Source organism: Apteryx mantelli, chromosome 3 (genome assembly GCF_036417845.1).
Source record: "Apteryx mantelli isolate bAptMan1 chromosome 3, bAptMan1.hap1, whole genome shotgun sequence".
NCBI lineage: Eukaryota > Metazoa > Chordata > Aves > Apterygiformes > Apterygidae > Apteryx > Apteryx mantelli.
The window spans coordinates 78,276,545-78,297,958 of record NC_089980.1 but is presented as its reverse complement, the minus strand read 5'-3'; the positions used below and the strand labels follow the sequence as shown (position 1 = coordinate 78,297,958).

Genomic DNA, 21,414 nt, shown 5'->3' with positions numbered 1-21,414 from the left:
CACTCTGTCCCTTCATCCAGGTCACTGATGAATTAAGTTGAACAAGACTGGACCCAGGACTGACCCCTGGGGAACACTGCTAGCTACTGGCCTCCAACTAGACTCTGCGCCACTTAGCACAACCCTCTAAGCTCTGCCATTCAGCCAGTTCTCAATCCACCTCACTGTCCACTCATCTAGCCCCACTCCCTGAGCTTACCTACAAGCCCTATGTTATGGGAGACAGTGTCAAAAGCCTTGCTGAAGTCAAGGCAGACAACATCCACTGCTCTCCCCTCATCTACCCAGCCAGTCATTCCATCATAGAAGGCTATCAGGTTGATTAAGCATGATTTCCACTTGGTGAATTCATGCTGACTACTCTTCATCACCTTCTTATCCTTCACATGCATGGAGTTGGCATTCAGGTGATTCCATCACCTTTCTAGAGATCAAGGTGAGGCTGACTTCTTTCCATTGTTATAATCTGTTTTTACTGACTTTTTTGGTAAACTTTTTAATGTACATAATGTAATAGATTTTAATCAGCATTTTATTTTAATGCAACATTCATTTTTCCTTTCTGCAGTAAGATGGACTTAGTTTCTGTCATACGTGCTTAGCATTGACATACTACTCCAAAACACATTAATAAAAAAATTATTTATTTGCAATTCTAGTTTTCTGAATAACTACGAGAAAACTTTTTTTCACAGTACAGGTATTTTTATATCTCTTTTATATAATTTGATAAATGTTTCTTTTTTCAAAAAGTGACATTACAAGAAAGTTTCTGAAAAGCATAAGCATTGTTTCCTAGACTCTTTTGTGAGAGAAACTTGCAGGAAGGCAGCGGTTGAAATCTCTGGTGATGGTGGATAGGAGATCGATGGTTGATGGACTGAAGCTCCAGACCACTTGCACAAAACCAAGGAATGTGCAGCATCTTCTGGGGCTGATTTTATCACCAAGTGACTGCTCAATTACACTGTTCCTGAGTACCAGACTCAGAAGTACCGGCCCAGAAGATTCCCTTGTATCTCACCTGTGCAAACGGTGAAGATGATGCATTCAACGGTAGTTAAAGCAGAGCACACCACCTTTCACTCATCCCTTCCATTCAGTGCTGTGCTTACAAGTGTCCATTTTGCATATACCTCAGCTACACCTTCAGTTTAAAATTTAATGTGCTTCCCTCTATACCTATTAAGAGTATCAACTTTTATAAAGGTTCCAGACGAAACAAATTACCCTTGGTAGAAAGAGACATTATAGGTCTACCTCCTGAGTTTTAAGACAGAGCCGCGGCCTGACGCTGCCGCAAGCGCTGAAGAAGATGGCGGCGATGGCGCCGGCTGAGCCGCGTGACCTAACGGCCGCAGCAGGCGGCACACTGCGTCAGCGGGAGCGGCCGTTACGGCGCGTGCCGCTCTGCGCCTCGTGTGGCCGGGCCGCGGCGGCGGGGCGGGCGCTTGCGGCGCTCCCCGGCCGCTCCCGGAACGCGGGCCCGAGGGGCCTCCCGGTGCGCGGCGCCGGGCCGCGGCAAGCAGCGCGGGGACCCCGCGGCAGCCGCTGCGCGCTCCCTCGGCCGCCCTCTCCGCGGGGGCCGCGCTGGCTGCCGCGCCTCGCGCGTCGGCTGCCCCGTGAGGCGCGGGCCGTCGCCGCTGCCGCCCCGCGATAGCTGGGCGGCGGGGCGGAGAGCGGCGGGGCGGGGTGGGGGAGCAGGGGTGTGTCCTGCTTCTTCCCCGCAGGCACCGGGGTCTCGCCCCTCCCTCGGGCAGCGGCTCACTCGCCTCGCTGACCCGCTGTGGGACGAGGCAGCAACTCGGCTGCCCGGGCGCGATGGCAGCGGAAAGTTGGCCGCTCCTCCTGCTCCTCGCCGCGCTCGGCAGCCGAGGCCAGCCGCCGCCGCCGCAAAGAGGTACAGGGCAGCGGGGTGCCCGTGCCCCGCTCGCCCCGCCGGGGCAGCGGAGGGCGCAGAGGGGGAGGCGACCGTGCCACAGGCTTGGGAGTCCTTGAGGTGGCGGGGGGACGGGGGGAGGCAGGGGCCGCCGGCATCGCAGCCGGGCCGGGGAGGGCTTTTGGGGCGCCGGGGCACAGCCCGCCTTGCCCGGGGCGCAGCCCGCCGTCTGGGCAGCGCGGAGCGGCGCCCGCCGAGCCGTAACGCGCCGCCCCGCGGCCGGGCCGGGCCGGGCCGGGCCCCGCCGCGGGCCCCGCGCTGCCGCCCGGCTCCGCGGGCGCGGGGGCAGCGCCTGCCCGGGCAGCCGTCTGGCGGCTAAGGGGGGCGCGCTGTGGGTCTGCCCCCCGTTGCGCTCTCTCCCACAGACACACGCTTTTATTAAGAGGCAGATAGAAAGCGCCACTGATTCACACCTCAGAGCGCCGCCGAGGTGGATGATCTACGTTGTCACTGAGCACGGAGGGGGCAAATCACGCTTAATGTTACTGGCATTCGAGGACGATTGGACGAGATGCCCTGCTCCCCGAAGGGTCACAGGGTCATCGCAGGCTAATCTGCTTCCAGCCCTCGCCCGGCGTTGTGCACGGCTCTTGGCATCTCTGTGGTTAGGGGGAGCTTGGTAGGCTGGGCTGAAATGAAAGCAGGCTGCTCGATCCTTTTGGGTAAGGTCACAGTTGGATGCAGTTATTCAGCGCTGTGATGGGAACAGCACTGTATCCTTCCAGAGTATGCAGTGTCTTACATATATAATCATTTTCCATTATATACTGCTTAGGTGTTTTGTCATAAGTTTTTTTTTTTTTTTTTTTGCTTTTTTTACAGTTAGTCTGATGTCGAAAGATCAGAAAAGTTGATGTACAGATATGAGAGAAATGAACTTTATTAAATTTATCAGCTCGCAGAGGAAATCCTTAAAAACTCTCTTCAGCATGCATTATCCCTTCTGATGCCTGCACTTGCTACTCCTAACATTTTTAGCCCTGCTAAAAAGATTCCAGTAAGGAGATACCGTGGTGTGTTAAAATAAATCAAATTAAAGGTCACTGGAATAACAGCTAGCTTCTAGTTGACCTTGATGTCACAGTATAACCTGAACACTTTGAATTAGGAATTTTTGGTCAATTTAGGGTTTACTATAGAAAACATGACGAGCTGTCATTTCAGGAAAAAAGTGTTTCAAGCAGCTGACTCCTTAATACTAATTTTAATTTGTGGGGACAAATGACAGTTGATCAAGTGTCTCTGTAGATGTTAAAGTTAGAGTAACCCAGGGTAAAAACTTACCAAGAAACAGACTACTTCTAGGTGGTGACGTATTGGTAAACACTGAAGAGTGATATTTTAAAAGTAGAGCATTTAATATATAGTGCCTCATGCATTTGCCTCTTGCTTCTTCTGCCAGCTAATTCATTTTTTCAGCCAGAAGAACACTGATTTTGGCATTTCTTTTAATATTCACATACACACATGCACTGTTGGAAAATGTACTTTTCTTTATTCAGTGTCTTGTTTTTTTAACTCTGCAATGAAGAGATGTGATCATTGCTTTCCTTTTAAATGGGAAATGGGTGTCTGCACCATTGGTATTATGTTATAACTGAGTTCTGATAATTCAGTGAGGAGCTCTAGGACTTTTAATTACATGTTAATAGTGTGTTGATGGGACCTTTTCAACCTCACAGTTGAATTCAAGTTCTGGCCTGCCAAATTTTTAAGCTATTTATTGTCTTCTGGACTTATTTCTAAACTCTGTTACAGCTGCTAGGAGGTGCTAGTACTATGCAGATAGCCCTGTGTTCCTGGGACAACGAGGTAATCAACTCCACTGTAATCCAAAAAGTTTGAAATGTCTGACTTCACTGAAGTCCTGGGGGAGTTGTAATACGTACAAGAATGTTACTATAGACCCTTGGTTTATATCTTTAGACTTATAACACTTGTTTTTCCAGTTAATAATTATTTGGTAAAAACCATAACACTGGATGTTACTCTATAGTTGTTGCTCTATAATTGTTAGCACCAGTCAGCTCTCCATGGAGAAAATTATGTAACAGAATTGGGATGCTTTGAAAAATAACATTTGAGACATCACAATGAATTCCCATGTTGTTTTTTAGAACGGAACAGTGCAAGAACATCTTGCACCTCAAACATGGGAACAGTCTGTAATTTCTTTTTTTTCTTAAGTTGGTGGAAGATTTATTGTGGTCAGAAACCTGGAATTAATTTTAAGTTTTTGTTTCAGCTGCGTATGTTATTTGTTGTTCTCTTGTTTGAACACTAAGTAATTTTGTAGAATATCTCATAAAATGTCAGAAGCGAGGCATGTGCATTCTATAATACTATTTCTTAAAGGTATGCATAGCTTATGGTGAAGGCAAACTTTAAATTAGAGTGCTATATAATGTTTCTTTTAAAACTTAGACTTTGGTTCATCCTCTTTCCTCTGGAATATGAGAGAAGCAAAATAACAATACTTTAGAAAGGAGTAACAAAACTCTTTTTAAGCTTCAGTGATTCATCCTTAAAGGCTAAGCATCTATTATAGGAGAGGACTGAAACCATGCATGTTGGTAAAGTGTGAATAGAAGGGACAGGGCTAAGAAACTGGTATGTTGAACAGTAACTTGCTGTGTGGGTTCTGCTGCTGACATCAGTGAACATAACTCAGTGGAGGACAGATGTTCCTTAGCATGGCAAAAATCAGAAATGTGATTTGGCTTCAAGAGGTGACATAGATAAGACGCTCATAAATTCAAAGTGAAATTTCTCATTTGGAAGGGGTGAACATCCACCTAATGTTAGCAGAACATCGCTGCTGTCAGTCCGTTAGGCAGTGGATGATGGTAGCTTCATCAGTATTTTTAAGTCTGTGTGTAGATATAGTTTTCTAAAATGAGTTTTCTAGAGTTCAGTTCAAAACTGCTTTCTCTGTGTTCAATGCTTCCATGCTTCTCTCATGGAAATGGGGAGTTACAGGATTCCTTCCCTTCTCACATACCTACATGTGTGCATCTTGTACACTGTGCTCTGAAAAGTCAAGAGAGAGGGATAATGTTCCCATGTTCCTTGTCTCATCTATTGCAGAATGAGAAAAAGAAACAACATAAAGGGATGGTGCAGTAAGTAGAATAACAGAGAGTCATGAAGCAGTCTTAAATCACTTCCTGCAATGTTGCACGAGTGAGGTCATGTAACAGTCATTGGCACCTCTCACCTCTGTGCAGCTCTGTTTAGTAGGAATGTGTAAATTCTTAAAAGTTACCTTTCCCATTCTTGATATGGATATGAACCCAGTGATTTCCCTGCTCAGTTTTTAGTTATTCTGAAACTTTTGTAATTATTTGGATTGTGATGACAAAAGAAATCAAAGGACAGAATAATTAGTTGTGTATTTTGCATGGATAATGACAGCAAGCTTTTTGTGGATATTATTTTTGTGAGTCTACCCATGGGAGGTCAGATGTATATCTGTAGTACTTCACATGGATAGAGATTTGAAGGGCCAAAGATGTATATGATATAAAATTTCTATTTCACATGTTAAGATTTAAGAATGTGGATTTAGATTCTGGAGAAAAAAAATAGATGCTTTGTTAATCTAATAAGATAAAGCAAAATGTAAGTCTCCTTTTTATTTATAGGGATGTCTTTGGAGTGAGGTCACTTTTTAAAAACGACCACAACACAAAAAATACTACATTGTAATCTTGATATGGAGAGTCTTTCTATCCTGGTTCGTGGCATTTAACCATTTGAAACGTTCTGTTGACTTTGTTTGGAGAAGAAATTTATTCATATGAGAAAGAATAATTTTGGTGAACTTACAGTCTGCTTTTTTGAAAGAACAAGGCTTAGGTGGTTGCTCTATTTATCTGCTAGTTCGCCCTTGAAAGAAATTTTGAATCTGTTGTCCAATTTCAACCAGATTTGAAAGGGATGTAGAAATCTCAAAGACAATTAGTTCTGAAAGTTTTGTGAAGATCAATGGCTATTTGGGGGAAAGAGCCCCAAAATACTGTGTCTGTTGAGAGGGGGGAAGGTGGAATTTAACCTTTAGCTAATCCTTTCAGGCTGATCGGTCAACATATGTGGAGATCTGTGTTCAAGAATGTGAGGGAGAATATTTCTGTTGTGGAGGGCAAGGGCTGTATGATGTGTAAAATTTCATGTATGTTTTTTCAAAAGTGGAATTTGTTAATCTGTTTTCAGGATTGTATAACAGGTAACATGCTCTGTTCACTGAAAGTGCACTGCAGCATAGTATAGTATATGTATGCCCTTTTTACATTCATTCTGTATTCTATTAAATGCTTTTGCAGATATACTTTTGCTGACTTGGAAACTAGATTTCTTTTGGAGGGGGTGGGTATATATATACAAGAACAAATCTTGATTGGTTCTAGAAACTCTGCTAGGATTATTTAGAGCTGCTTGATCAATAGGAATTAACCAGTCCAAAATATTTGGGAGCTGCTGCTCTCAATAATATGGAGTGGTCATTTGTAACTTTTTTACTTTAAAGTAGTTTTCCATATTGCTTTCTTAAAATTTTGATAACTGATTGAGAAACTGAAAGCAGAGGGTACTGGTATGGGTTTGAGGTTTAGAATGTGAGAAGGGAAAATACGGTAATCAAATGTCTACCTTTCCACCTTACTTAGAAATAAGTAGAATTGCCCAGTCTGACTAGAGACATGCATTTGTGTATGTTTCTGGTGTACATTCTTTAACTTGAAATAATCACAGCCAAACTGGGTGAGGTGGGTGATGTACAGGAATGTGTGAGCTTTTCCAAGCAATAAATAAAAACCTGAGACAAACTTTTAAGTTAAAAATCCATATTATTTGTTTTTACTCTTGCAGTTTTTTTACAGGAGTCTTTCTTGAAATACTTAAGTCAGAACAGTGGCTCTTTAACCTGTTCCAAAACCCCTTTAAAATAATACAGCAAACAATCATTTTTAATTAATTCAGGCTGGAGGAAGGAATCCACCCACACATGTTCTTATTTCTTATCCAGCTATTTGGACTGACAGTTTTTGGAGATGATCATATTTTGGAATAAGAGAAAAAATACTGCACCATGGCATCCTGGTGCAGTTTGTTTTTTCTTAAGTCCAGACTTCTTATTTTTCTAAGTTAAGAAGGGTAATAGGACACAAATACATGCAAATATGAACCAGTGTTTATATCTGATTATCTGCTTTTCTTTCTCACCTTTCTTTTAGACAATAACATAATAATGATTACTGATATTTTTCTTTCCAAATGAGCGCTGTGCCTAGAATATCTGATAGCTCTTATGTCACACACTAGCAGTAACTCAGGCCACACTAACAATAATGTAGACATCTTGCTTATAGACAAAAATGTTTGATAAACTTTATTTTGACCACGTCCATCTCTTTAAAAGAGCAAAGAGAATTCTTTGATTGTTGCCGGTAAAGCTAGTTCATGAGCAGGCTCCTGCTGAAGATTACATATTGTTCTCCTGTACCAGCTACTATAGTTGATAGCAGATTCCTAGTTCTTGCTGCCTGCAGTTTTGACATTCTTCTCAATCCAAAAGTAAAGTTAAGTGAGATACCCAAGAAAATACCAATAATTTTGGACCACTTCTGTGCCATGGATAAGGTAGAGAGTGGATCTTTTCTTCTTTTTTAGTTTTAGGATTGATTTTGAGTAGGAAAAAAGGATAGGATTTCCAGAAAAAGTAATTGAATTAATGAGATTTTTGTCCTGAAAAATAACAAAATATCTCAGTATTGCTGAAAAAAACAAAACAAATAGCTTTTACTGTCTTCACTTTTTTCAGCAACTCAATATCCATTAGTTACCCCTTACCATCACAAGGTTTTCACTAGGACTGTGCTCCCTGCCAGATTCTTTTAGCAGACATTGTCTCTGAATCAGACCTTGTAATGACATTAGACTCTAAAGCAGCTGTGGCAGTGTGCAGTAATGCCAGGGAACCATTGTGAAACCTCAGGAAGAATAATGGACATTCCTGCAGAGTGGATTATCCAAATATCATTACAAAATCTTGTCCAGTCCCAACTGACACGTGTATCTGCTACTATTGTAATTCATGGGTTTGAGCTGTAATAAAAAAGAAAGTTAACAAAAAGTGACCAAAGTAGTCTTTTTGATTTTTTTATGGCTTTAGGTGACTATATCTTGTCATTCTTCACCTCTGCCAATGAGTGAGGGAAGTCTTTAAGGTCAGTTGGAGAGAATCAGAAGAATTCTTAATGAGAAGACTTTGGAAAATGACTCCAGACACACTGTATAAAACCACTGCTATGGGAAAATGGAGCAAATCTGGGGGTTAGTAATCAGGAACTGAGAACTGTGAGAAAAGGAAATCAGAAACACTACTTTTCCATATGCTTCCACTAGAGTGAGAGTTAATTTAGGATTTTATTTGGACCTCTCCATATACACCAGCTTCTCAAATAAGCCCTGAATTAGAGTTTTAGCTGCCACTTTCACTTGGGTTAATCATGCCACTAGTAGTGTTTCTACCTTTAGGTTTTGGTGGAAGATGCTGAACAGCAGTGTATTCCTCTGTTCATGTTAGCTGCTCAGTAGTCCATAATCCTGTTCCACAGAAGTATGTGGATTATCTCTATTATAGGGAAATGCATCATCTATTAAGCTTCCTGAAGTGTATCCTGCACTGAGAATGCAGAATTACAAAACATTTGCTGTTGAATAACATTTAGGCTGGGAGAATGAATAAATGAATAGCATTATTTGTACATACTGTTATGCTTCTAAATATGTATGCTAAAATCCTTATGTTGCTGCGATAACTATTATGTGCGTTTTCTAAATCTGACTGTGGTAGTAGGGAATATGAGTATACTGACTTCCTCTGAAGGCCAGAGAGCACTAGGAACAAAAAAGAAATGCATGCCTGTTAAAGAATGCAAAGTGACATAAATAAAACATACAGGCCTTTTGAGTTTGATATTTGAAAACATCAGGAATAGAAAGTGTGTTTTTGTGCAAATCCCAGAGCTGGTGATTTGTGTGTGATTCGGTTGCACATCTGATTTAGCTGTGTGAATTACGCATGCATTTTTTGCAGTGGCAACAAAAAGGTGTTATGATTGCAGAGTGCTGAAAGTATGCTTTGTATGTTTAGCCTCGAACCATTGTTGGCAATGTTGAATTTCTTAATGTTACTTAAAAAAAAAAAAAAATCCTCATACTGTTTCATCCTTTGGGATAATTTTTAGTCCCCTTTTATGACAATGGTGGAAAAACCTCAACTGTGAGTAAAAAAGTCCCACATACTGTACGTGTCATAAAATGGAATAAATTCCTCATTGACTCTTGATATTGGTATAATTGGACAATGATTTCTATTAATTGCTCCTCTTCAAAGAAGAATAAGCCCTCAACCTAATAGTTTTAACAAAGAAAAAATGTCATTCTATTGAAAAATATATAATGTAATATATACATGGAATTTTTCTCTTGAGCTCAGCATCTTTCTAGAGCTGAGCAGAGCCATCTAAATTAGTTCCATTGTGTTAAAGCTGTGTGTTGTGTGGGTTTAGGGTCTGCATAAGTGTGCTTCTCCCTCCCAGTCACTTTCTGTGTGGTTATATAGTAAATATGGCAAGTATTTTCTAAATTCAGAGTAGGTGGAAAGCTTTTACATGCATACCCTATAATCATTGATTATGCATGCAGCTTCAGTTTTTCCTCCTCCAGCTGCAGCTTTGACATGGAGAACAAGGTATTCATTTGCCAACAAAATATGTTAAATGTTTGTACCAACTTCATACCAGAGGGGAAAATGCATTGAGCCTGCTTACCTTATTGGTCAGAGTTATTTAAAAGTGACTTTGAAGCTCATAGTTTAATTGGTGAAAGAACTTTTGTGGTATAAAAAAAGTGATGAAATAACAGCAGTAATAATAATCAAGAGTCTGAGACACTTGGGGGAATTAGACACTGTCTAGGAAGAACAAAGTGGAACTGAAGTCATTATATTGAGTCATTTGTTGTTGAAGATAAATCATATGCTTTGGTCAATATTGTTACTCTCCTTATTTCTCTTTGTGCTGCCCATCTTAGATGACAATATCTAAAGGAATCAGTGAATGCAGCTGTGTTTTGTAATTCTGATAAATTCAAGTACAGATGACTGGCAAACTAATGGATTGGTTCTTCATAATACTAGCACATCTGTGGCTGTTTGTACAGTACTCTGCATAGATTACATTCTACTTGAAATTAATGGTTGTCCCCAAAAATCTATTTAAAACTTTGATGGTTCATAGGTGGTGATAGGTTCAAGTGTAACTCTCTGTTTCACTGGTCTGCTTTTTACCACCACCTGTTGTCTTTCATCTTCATTAATCCAGCAATATTATTCAAAAGAGTAAAATCAAAGGTAGGTCACTAATAACTGAGAGATCAGCGCTTGGTTTAGTACCTTATTTTGGGTAGAGAAGTTTTGTTACTGAGTGTGCATACAGTTCTTTATACTGTGTTTCCATGCTTTTCATTACCTATATAATTACAATATTTGTTTTAAAAAGAGGATAGCTTTTTCTTTCAAGAGTAATTTATGGCTTTTAATTTGAACACATGGCTTACTGATACATGTACAGCTTTAAAGTGCTCATCTTAGAAACGTTGCTTTGGGAACAGGAGATGCTTTTTGAGGGGAACAGTCTGGGAGATGAGGCTAGTTATGTCTGTCTGTAAAAATGAAGATCAGAATAATTTTTATTTTCTGTGAAATGACTGCTAACAAACCAAACTGTTTGCTTCAGAAAATAATCTTTGCTTATATTAACCCTTCTGTTTGTATTCCAGGCTCTTTAGGATTAGTATGGAAGCACTATATGCAGAAGGTGATGTGATGCTGGATCACGTGTACAAAGTAATCCAAAAGAAAAATTTTGGTGATGAGCGAAATAGTGAATGATATACAATAATTCCTGATTGTGCTTTGAACTATAGAGGACAGACAATTGCTGCCTTAAGGGTCTTGATTTAAATAGCAGAGACAGGAAGACAGAAATGCTGATTTATAGAAGTGTCAACTCCAAGTATAGGATTTGGAGTTGGCATAGATGTTTGTGGATTCAGCGTAGATTTAGTTTGGTTAAAGCTAATGAGTGATATCAGTTCAGGAGCTCTAGGGGAGATGCATATTTGGATTTGACATTTAGGGAAGAGAGGTAAAGAACTCATTGTGAAATTGCTGTAATGACATTATGTAATTGTTGAAGTCAACCTCAGTAGCAGGGAAATGGAAGCTGGCAAATATGATACTGATATTTAAAGAGGCCTCAAATAGTGATCTTAAAACTATAATTTTAGGACTGAACACGTAAGTAGACATTATAAAGAATAGCATTAGTAAATACATGGATAAATATGTTGTGCTGCCAAGAGCCAAATGGCTTTTGTAGAAAGAAATTGTATATCATATCAGTATGCCTTCAGAGAATTTGTATTAAATGTTAAGGGCTATGTAGTCATTAGAATGTACTTGGTCTTTAACAAGGCATTTGAGAAAATGCCTCATAAAAGAAAGCTCTTAAACTAAGTTATCACGGAAAAAGAGCAAAGGACTCCATTTATGGAAGAAATCACAAAACTGGCAAAGCGGTTGAAAGTGTAGCAGATGACCTTCAGTAATAGGTAATACTTCTAGGTAGAAAATAATCTAAACAGCTCTTGCATAATGCTGAAATGAGAACTGACAGTAGCTGTCAGGGAGGGTAGACCAACTGCTCCCTGAGGGGTGGGGAGCTGAGCTCAGTACCACAGCTGGCAGGGCAGGGGTCTCACCAGCCAGAGCTCATGGTACTCAAGCAAGGCAAGCAGGACAGACCCAGAGGTCATGGCCAGGTTCAGCCAGGAGTCCAGGTTATCAAGCCAGTTCACAGTGATGAGGCAGGTATCAGATCAAGCTGGTAAGTCAATGCACAGGTCAGGGATAGTGATCACCAGCAGGGCCACAGTGACACAGCAAGGCTGAGGTCAAGCTGGGAAGTCAGTCTCTGGGTCAGGATCAGTGGCATCCATGGTCTGACATAAGCTTGGCTTTGGCTGACCTGAAGACTAGTACTTCTCCAGTGTAGCTTAGACAGAGAATAAAGGCCCAAGGCTGAGCTTAAATAGAGCTCCTGGGCCCAAAGGTAGGGTGTGTGGGTGGGAGCCCCAGGTGAGGCTGGTCAGGGCCATTAAGGCCCCCAGCCTGTACTGGTGATGCATGGGGTTATTCCTCCCCGGGTGCAGGACTTTGCATTTTGTTGAACTTCATGAGGTACTTGTTGGCTTGTTTTTCCAGCCTGTTGAGGTCCCTTGGAATGGCAGCACAACCATCTGGTCTGTCTACCACTCCTCCTAGTTCTGTATCATCTGCCAGGGGTTCTGAGGGTGTTCTCTGTCCCATCATTCATTGATGAAGATGTTTAAGTACTGTTTAAGTACTGGCCCCAGTATTGACTGCTGAGTGACACCATTAGTGATTGGCCTCCAACTGGACTTTGTGCTGCTGATCACAATCCTTTGAGTGCAGCAGTTCAGCTTCTTTTCAGTCCACCTTACTGTCCTAGTCCCATACTTCACCAGTTTGTCAATGAACATGTTAGGGGAGACAGTGTTGAAAGCCTTGCTAAAATCAAGATGAACAACATCAACTACTCTCTCCTCACCCACCAAGGCAGTCATCCCATTGCAGACTATCAGGTTGGTCAGACATGATTTCCCTTTTGTAAAACCATGCTGACTGCTCCCAATAATGTTCTTAACATGTTTGGAAATGGCTTCCAGGATTATTTATTCTGTCACCTTCCCAAGGCTTGAAGTGAGGCTGACCAGCCTGTGGTTTTCTGGATCCTCCTTCTTGCCCTTCTTGAAGATAGGAGTGATACTTGCTTTCCTCAAGTCCTCAGGAGCTTCCCTTGATCATCACAATCTTTCAAAGATAATGGAGAGTGGCCTTGTGGTGAGGTTGAGGAGGGAATCACTGTTTTGCAGAACACAAAAACTAGGACACTTCTGACGAAGTGATCAGTCTGCAGGTTTAGAAAAGGGGAAGAACTTTTCCATGGATTGCATAAATTTTGGAATTCACTAAGATAAAATGTTGTAGAGTCTAAAAGCAATAATGGTCTTGAAGAAGGACTGGACAAGTTAATGGAGGATATATCCATCAGGGGCAACTTAACATACACTGATCCATAAATGCTAACTTCTTGAAGATGGACTGTATGCCAGGGAAGTATTATTGTGTATACCTGTTTCTTTTAGCCTTTCCTTAGACAATGAGCACTGGCAGTGGGGAGGATACTGGGCTAGATGGGCCTTTGTTCTGACCTATTATGGCAACTTTTACATTTTCATATTTTTAGCTTAGGCTAAAGTTAATGTATAGCTAATTTTAGACTTGGACAAACATAGGGAGAAGGTTGAAGGACAGCTGTTTAAAGGCTTTGACAAGCTGTATGCCTGGCTGGGATTGAATTAGTCTTAAATCGTATTGATGGATATGAACAATAGTTGTATTGGAAGCTATTCGGTAATTTGCTGTGGTATTGGTAGTGAAGTTGTTTGCAGAGCCTCTGTTTCCTTCATTTAACTTGAGTAACTGCAACATTCAAGTGAACAGGATGCCACTTCTTACCTCTGTCCAGTAAGTAGTAAATGTTCTGCCTTATCTAACTGTACGCTGCTATGAACACTCAGGAATTCCAGTTCTACAGAAGATCTACAGAAGTGATAGGTGATCACTTTTCTTGGGAATCTCTCTGTGTCTATGGAAGATTAATTTGAAGACACTGCTTCAAAAATAGTGATATTTGGTGTCACTCCCATGTAAAGACTACTTCTAATCTTTTACCTTTGTTCTGGCTTTTTTGAAAAAAAGCAGTCTCACCTTTCTCACAAGAAATTCTCACTGTCTCACTTTTCCCTTCACTTTAGTTGTAGTGATTTTCATAGGAAAACTTTGCCTGGAAAGTGAAGAATCACAGAAAATTTCAGTAAACGTACAGTTTGCATAAGTAAGGAAAAGTAGGGCTGAGACAGCTTTAACACTCGTTGCCCTAGCATGTTGGTAAATGCAAAGTGAAAACAATCCCAACTCTAACATGCACAGTGTGGACTTTAATTACTATCTCTGTCAGTTACAAATTACCAACTAGTGAAGGTTACCAATCTTGATTTGCGTCTATATGTTGCTGTTAGGAAAACAAGGAGTTTTCTTCTTGATAACTGCTGCAGGGAACTATCAGTTCAGTGCAAAAGAAGCTGAGTGTCCTGAGTGATGTATGCCTGGGATTCCTTGACAGACCTCCAATGTCAGATGTGGCTGGAGGAGCATTTTTACTGCTCAGGTGCATGACTAAATATGGTGCATGAAGGACACTGTTCTAGACTCTTCTTGTCCCATAGAATGGTTGAGTTTCTAGGAATTAGAGGAAATTTGGGCCACACTATGAAAATAAATATTTTCATTTAATTGAAAATACATTGATGGATTAATCCATTAACTGATCTAAATACCTCTGTAATAAAACATTTAGTTTCAAAATGATTCAACATTATGAAGACCATCTAGAATGAGATGAAATTACTGCTCAATGTTTCACAAATTCAAGTAATTATTAAATTTCTTGTTAAAAAGCCATTATATTCTGCACAGCAGACCTTTAAATCACTTCTTGAATTAGTTTAAAAAATGTGATGTGTGTCTACTGCATGACAGTGTCTGTATAATTCTTTTCTAGTAGTGAAACAGAATTTGCATATTCTCTGTTATAAAAATCTGCTACACCAAATCCATGGAGAGTACAAGGAAATAATTTTCTCTCATTCACTACCTGTTTTGCATTTATGGCTGTTAGTTGAAATATCCGAGTAAAAATACATACCTTCATATAAATTATCAAATATGATGTGTACCCATTTTGGTGCGAAAGTCAGGTTTATCTGAAGTTACAGGAAAATTCTTGACTTCACTGAGGCAAGAATTTCATTCCCAGTCCTTATAAAGGGAGCATATAATCCATGACATCACATTTTTTTCTGTCTTAATGTGCTGCTGAACATATGTATATATGTAAGCAGTTTATTTCTGCTATGACTGGAAGAACAAGAGGAGTCAGAGGGTCCCGGAGCTGTCAAAAAGAATAGTTTAAACTGAAGCATTAGCTTCAGTTGAAACCTAGAGAGTGAATTGCTACAGAGAGCTATTAAGAAGCGTTTAATGTTGTTTCCTGTTTACTGAGGCTTGTTTCTCCAATGTCAGGCCCCTAGACTTCATAGTGGTACATAAATACTGAAGAAAGACAATTAGCTTTTAAGAAAAACTTACTGTGGAAATGGCATGTGAGGGAGAATTCTTTAAAATGATATATGCAGATTCATAGTAATCTCTTTGTTAGGAATTAAAGCTGTGTCCAAGCTGAAATGTTTTTACTGTATCAAGTGGGCTGAAGAAACAGTTGTTCTAAATCTGTGAGGATCAAAATATTGATTGGCATGCCATCAGATAGAATTTCTAGAACTCTGCTGTTTGTTTCATGAACATTAATCATTCTTACACACCCACATATGAGTGCATGTGGGTTCAATGAAAGTGACCAATGATGGTTTCAAATAGGCATAAAATTCTTTATGTACAAATGTTTCTTGTAATTTTTACCAGTGCAAAGAAACTTCAGCAAGGGATCCATCCTTTATTAGCTAAAGTGTATTAGCTTATACACTTAAAGCTCAAAGTTTTGGAGGCTTGTTCTTAGAGAAATTTGTTTCATTTTTATTAGCAATGCTTTTTGTATCTGGCATCTTATTTTCCATTTTAAGATAGATTTAATGTGTAAGAGTGCTTTTAGCCTTTTTGGACCTAAACAGATTTTAAGATATGATGCTCTCAGCCTTAGTTTCCACTCTGAAGTACCATTAACATGGAAGAAAGTAAGCATATTCGTTTTAAATAATCTACTTTTTTTTAAGCAGCAAACACACACAAGTTTTTTTTCTTCCTGAATGGCTTTTCAGCTTTTCTTTAGAATAAATCCCCAAACTGTTACGTGTTTTAACTCTGGTTATTGTTAATGGAAGTTTTGTCTTATTAAAATCTTTCTCCATATTCTGAATTCAATTTTTGCCCCCAGTGTGCTGTACTATATAGTGAAGATCTTCGGATTCATCACGATATATATTACTCTGCTCTAAGTTGGAACATACTTAATGTTAGTAATAACTCTATATTATTAAGCTGCATTAAAATTCCAACTGATTTTTTTATAGCAATTTTAAAGAAAATTCTAGGCTAGAGACAGAGTGTATTTCCTACCCTTATGAGAAGCCTTTTGTGTTCTAGTCTTTTTATTATTCTTCCATTCTCTTTCTCTGTGGAACGTCCATGCATAATTTTCATTAATGGAAATTACTTGTATATATCCAGAATAGATGTGGTTTTGGAAAGTGAGGTAAGCTCCAAATTCAGAGATGAAGTTTATACTCTGCTATTTTGTAAATGCATCATTCTTTTGAAATAATGGGTGTGTAATGGGATTTTGAATTTTATTATTCTGTTAACATTATTACATCTGGTAGGTTCATGATGTATGACCACATATTAACTCTCCTTGGGTCTGACAGTTTATTTGGTACAGGATCTGAAAGGAAAAGATGAGTTACACACACCTTGGAAGAGTTTGCTCATGGTTCAGTCTTGAATCTGATAAAAAATGGCTCAAGGGGATAATTTCATCAGTCCAGAATTTCTAGAATGGAATTTGATGATGTCTCTTTGCCAATGTACTGGGTATCATACAGTGGCAGCACTGTTTCTCTTGGAACGACACTTTTTTCAGGAGAACATCGGTTTGTGGGGCCAACTTCTGTCTTTCTCAGAAAAAGTAACAGTCTTTAAGGATTTTTTTCCAACAGAAAAGTCACTTTTGTTCAGAATACATTTTTAAAGAGTGTCGTTTCTGAAAATAGGCATCCTCTGGTACCAGATAGTAGAGTCTTATCCACAACTCTTAAATAACAAAAAGGTGACTTCAGTAGCTGTATCTTACCATGAACAACTTCTTGAAGTAGTTTGCTTGCTTATTGGCAAATCTCATGCTTCAAGAATCAGGGCATGAAGACTGCTGAGGAATGATAAGCTTGATAGCTTTTCTTCCCTTTCTTGCCTGTTATTTGCTTTTGTCTGGTTCCAAACAATTCATAAAAGAAAGTCAGAAATACGCTACCAGAAATAATTGCTGTCTGTTGTTTCATTAAATTATTTGAAATGTATGATGGAGGATTATTTGTTTTCTTGAAAAAAAGAGTGACAAGTATGTGTTTTTAAAATATGATATTTATATTAAGGTGATCCTCAGTGATGTGGAGAAGAGGGTTAAGATGGCCATAGAAAATACTGTATAAATAGTTGGAGATACTGTCCTTTATTTAAATTTAAATCATTTCAATGTTATTGAATGTTATTATTTAATAAATGCTTGCATGCTCAGTATGGGATTTCTGAAAAATACCCACTTCTTGTTATTAGTGGAATGTCTTGTGTTTGCAGAGTAAGACCCTAGAAGGGTGAATAATACATGAAAGATGTGGAAGTTAGCAGTCTTCTAAATCAGGACAGAGTATATCTTTTTTCTAATAAACTATTACAAACTTGTTGTTTGAGCAACATAAACAGGAAGTTATAAATTTAAATAAAGATTAAAAAATAATGTCCTAGATTTGTATCTGGATTTTGTTACCAGTCTCAAGATGCTACCCAGAGCAACAGTATGCAGCATGGGAAACCTTATAATGCTGTGAATCTTTCAACATTATGCATTCTAATCGGAGCATGGTTTCCTGTAGTATTGCTGATATGCCAGATAAAACAAGCTTGTGTCCAAAATCAACCTCTGTTTTAAATGGATGCTCTTTGTTATCCCTATTTGTGCTGTAATTTGCTATTAACTGTTCCCTATCACAAAATGAAGAACATTATTGCATTCAGTTTTGTGTGGAGACTAGCTTCTAAATAATAAGCAATTATGGCTTATGTGATTCTTTAGTTCAAATGTAATTAAATATCATTTTATGCTACATTTAAGTGTACAAATACTTTTATTCAAAGCAGTCTTCAGGGTAACTAACTACTTTCATGTTTCTTCAATGGAAGTAAAACTATTGCATCTTTTCACCGTGATGATGAAATTACCGTGATTTGGCTTCCTCAAAATAAGCTTTTTTTTGTAGTTTAATTATAAAATTTTGGTTTTGGAATTCACACTGGAAACTTCTACTGGAAGTCTGCCTAGGCATTAACAGTGGAAGGGAAGGGACCAGATCTTGGTGTTTTTATTCACAAATTCTATTCAGCACTCAGAAGAAGAGACAGCAAAATAGATAATTTTATTTGGTTGTACCAAATTTTGCTCTTAAGAGTTTAATTCTGCAATGTAATTTGTTGTACTTTATTTCACCTAAATGACAAAAAGAGAGCTTCGATGTCTTTTTGCTCTAAAATATGTACAGTTGCACAGTAGCCCACAATCTCACTTAGGAATTTTCGTTTTGTAAAGACTCAAAAAAGTTTTGAGAGCAATGTGCTAGGAGCATCTTAACATTTTATTTCTCTATTAACCCAATAAGGCATTTCAGAATCATGACCAAAAGAAAAGCTACTACAGAGACTCAAGCCATTGAGACATAAAGAGCTGTGGGAAGTATCTATACTATTAACAGTAGGTGTGTAGCTTGGTTAGGGAGGTAGTTTTTCTATCACTAATATAGCTATCTTCTTACATATGGCAAGTCAGAGAAGGAGTCTGGGGTGCTCTGATTTGTCTTCTGAAGGAAGCTTGCTCTTTTCTTTATTTAAAGGGAGATTTACTTCCCCCACTTCAGGCACTTTACATTCTTGTTTGATACCATGATACTGTTACAATAAAGGGTAGGTCTTGAGGACAGAATTAATAAAGTGAATAGTGGATTATATAATCAGTAAATGAGACCACTACTGTATAGCTAGAAGGGCAAGGAAAAAAACTGATATGAGAAAATTAGTGTTGAAATTAGAATATACCTGTTATGTTGAAAAACTAGACCAGGCTAGTCTGCATGGCTAGAGAGTCATGTTTCCTTTTGCTCCATCTGGACCTACTGAATATTTAAGTACTGATAGGGGAACAGGTTCAGTAAGAAAAGTAAAAATAGCTACTGCCTTCTTCCCCTCTCAACTGGTTTGGAATTTGGGCAAGTGTCTTAAGAGCTGGGAAACATGGATTTAAATCCTTTTGGGCAAATCTGGATAAATTCTGTGACACTGAAGGTATTTAGTTTGTTTCAGCAATGTATCTCTGAAGCCTTATTTGATGAGAAAGGGGATGAAATTCACAAATCATGTACCACTTGGTGGAGGTGACAGTAAATGAAGTTGTAGAAAGTGAGGAGTGCTTGTAATACTGCATAAGATTGAAGTTGAAATACCAGATCTGAAACAACCCCCAAAAAACTATTGAAACCTATTGAAAACCTGAAACTATTGGTTTTTAACTAAAATCTTGATTTTTTTTTTTTTTTTAGAGCTGTCATTTTTGAGCGCTACAGGATGGCCCATATTGTGTCTATGTCTTACTACAAGTTATGCAGAGAAGCAAAAAGTTTATATGACTTAAAAAGTCATATAACTGAGGTTATTAGTGACAAAACTGGGAGTAGAAACCAATTACCAATGTCCTTCTGTAGCCACTTTATTACACAACTACATTCACCTAGGGTAAGACAGACATGTTTTTAATTTGCCTTATAGTTCAGCTTTTCTCTAAAGAAATTACATCAGTAGAATATTACTTGCAGCTGTAGTGCAGTGATATTAGTAAAAGATTTCTATTTCAGAAGCAGGGGAAAGCATGTTTTTAGCTCTCATTTTGAAATTTGTCTAAGCTGAATTCAGTAAATAAGTATGATTGTGCCTTTTTGTAATCCCAAGGGGAGACAAGAGGAAGAAACCTTGGCTCGCCTCATAGTGGAACACAGTCAGAATGATAGTTTGGATCCTGTAAAAGATTTTAATTTCATTCTGATCAAGAGCACGTACACAATCAAGCGTGCACATGCAGAAATGCAGTTGTGTAAAATACTCCATACGCTATAGGGATAGTGTCAGGGAAGAAGAGATGAGAACATGGCAGCTTTGATAAAGTGAGCACCACATGCCTAGGAGCTCAGGGTGACAGGAGAAGGTAATTTTCAGACTTTGCTGTCAAAATGTATTGATTATTTTTTTCCAACTATTTTTATTTTTGTCTTTCTGAAAAATAAATTAACCCAAGAAATCAGAATCACATCACATGGACCTTAGCCTCTGTACTTACAAGGCAAGGTACTTAGTGGCAAGGGATGATGTCTTTAAATGCATTGAAATTTTCTGTGTTAGTATTGCTAGATCAGCCTTAAGGATCCAAATTTGCAAGAATGGGCATATAAACCAAATCCGCTAGAGCATAAATCACCAGTGAACAAATTTTCATGGCTATTCCTTTGAACTGTTTTTTGCTCCTCTTTCCGATGGAATCTTCTCTTGATAGTTTTGGTTTTTGTTGTGTTGTTGTTTTTTTTTATTTTGATTTTTTTTAGATACAGTAGGTTCCTGTTAAGGACTCTGTGATTTTTAGCCAGGGTGGGTTACCACACATATCATGAAGTCTTTTGGGAGAAAGTAGGAAAGGGTGCAGTTACTTTCTCAACCATCCAAGGGCACAGAACGTGATCAGAAGTTTATGAAACATGATTTTATGTTGTAAAATGGGAATGTTATGTACAAAAAAGCAAATTGCATTTGTGTACATGACAAAATCTGAATCTTGTTCTGAAAGGAGCAGCTGTAGTCTCCATTACATTCAGAGAATAGGTGTGGTTCATGCTCACTGCTCTACTAGATTTGTGTTGTTTTTATTTGAAAGGAACTTGGCTTTCTTGCCACTGAACTTGAACAAACAAAAGAAAATGTACACTTTTTCCTTTGAGATTTTCTTTTACTTTCTAAAGCTGAGCCAACAGAGGATCCTTTGCCTCAGTAGTATCAGATAGGAGCAACAACTATTACTGGGAAGTCTGCTTTTCCTTTTGAACATGTGAATTGCAGTTATGGATGATCTGAGGTCACTGTTAAGATCATGAGATCTTAACCCACTATGGAGGGTTCATTAAGTACTTGTGGCCAGTGGATTAGCACAATCTAATGCCTTTTCAGCACGCTGAGATTTTTGGCACTGTAGAGATTTGAGAAATGGCTTGAGAACTGGGAAAGACAGGATATGTCCCCTTAAGCTCTCTCTCTTTCTTTCTCTCTCTGTGTTTCTCTCTCTCTGAGAGGTATATAGGATGGGAATAGGAAATGGTATTGACAGTAACTTAGAAACGATCCTTAGAGCTGATGATACTAGTGATGTGAGCCTGTTTGGAATCTGACTAAA

The 21,414-nt window shown here is 39.0% G+C and overlaps 1 protein-coding gene across 1 annotated transcript in view; it reads left to right on the top strand.

The window, feature by feature from the left end:
• The first annotated feature begins 1,821 nt into the window (after positions 1 to 1,821).
• The window catches only part of LAMA2 (laminin subunit alpha 2), a 387,138-nt gene continuing 367,545 nt past the window's right edge, over positions 1,822 to 21,414 (top strand). Inside the window, exon 1 of the mRNA XM_067294582.1 lies at positions 1,822 to 1,900. Coding sequence (XP_067150683.1) covers positions 1,822 to 1,900 — 79 coding nt within the window. The remainder of the gene's footprint in view (positions 1,901 to 21,414) is intronic.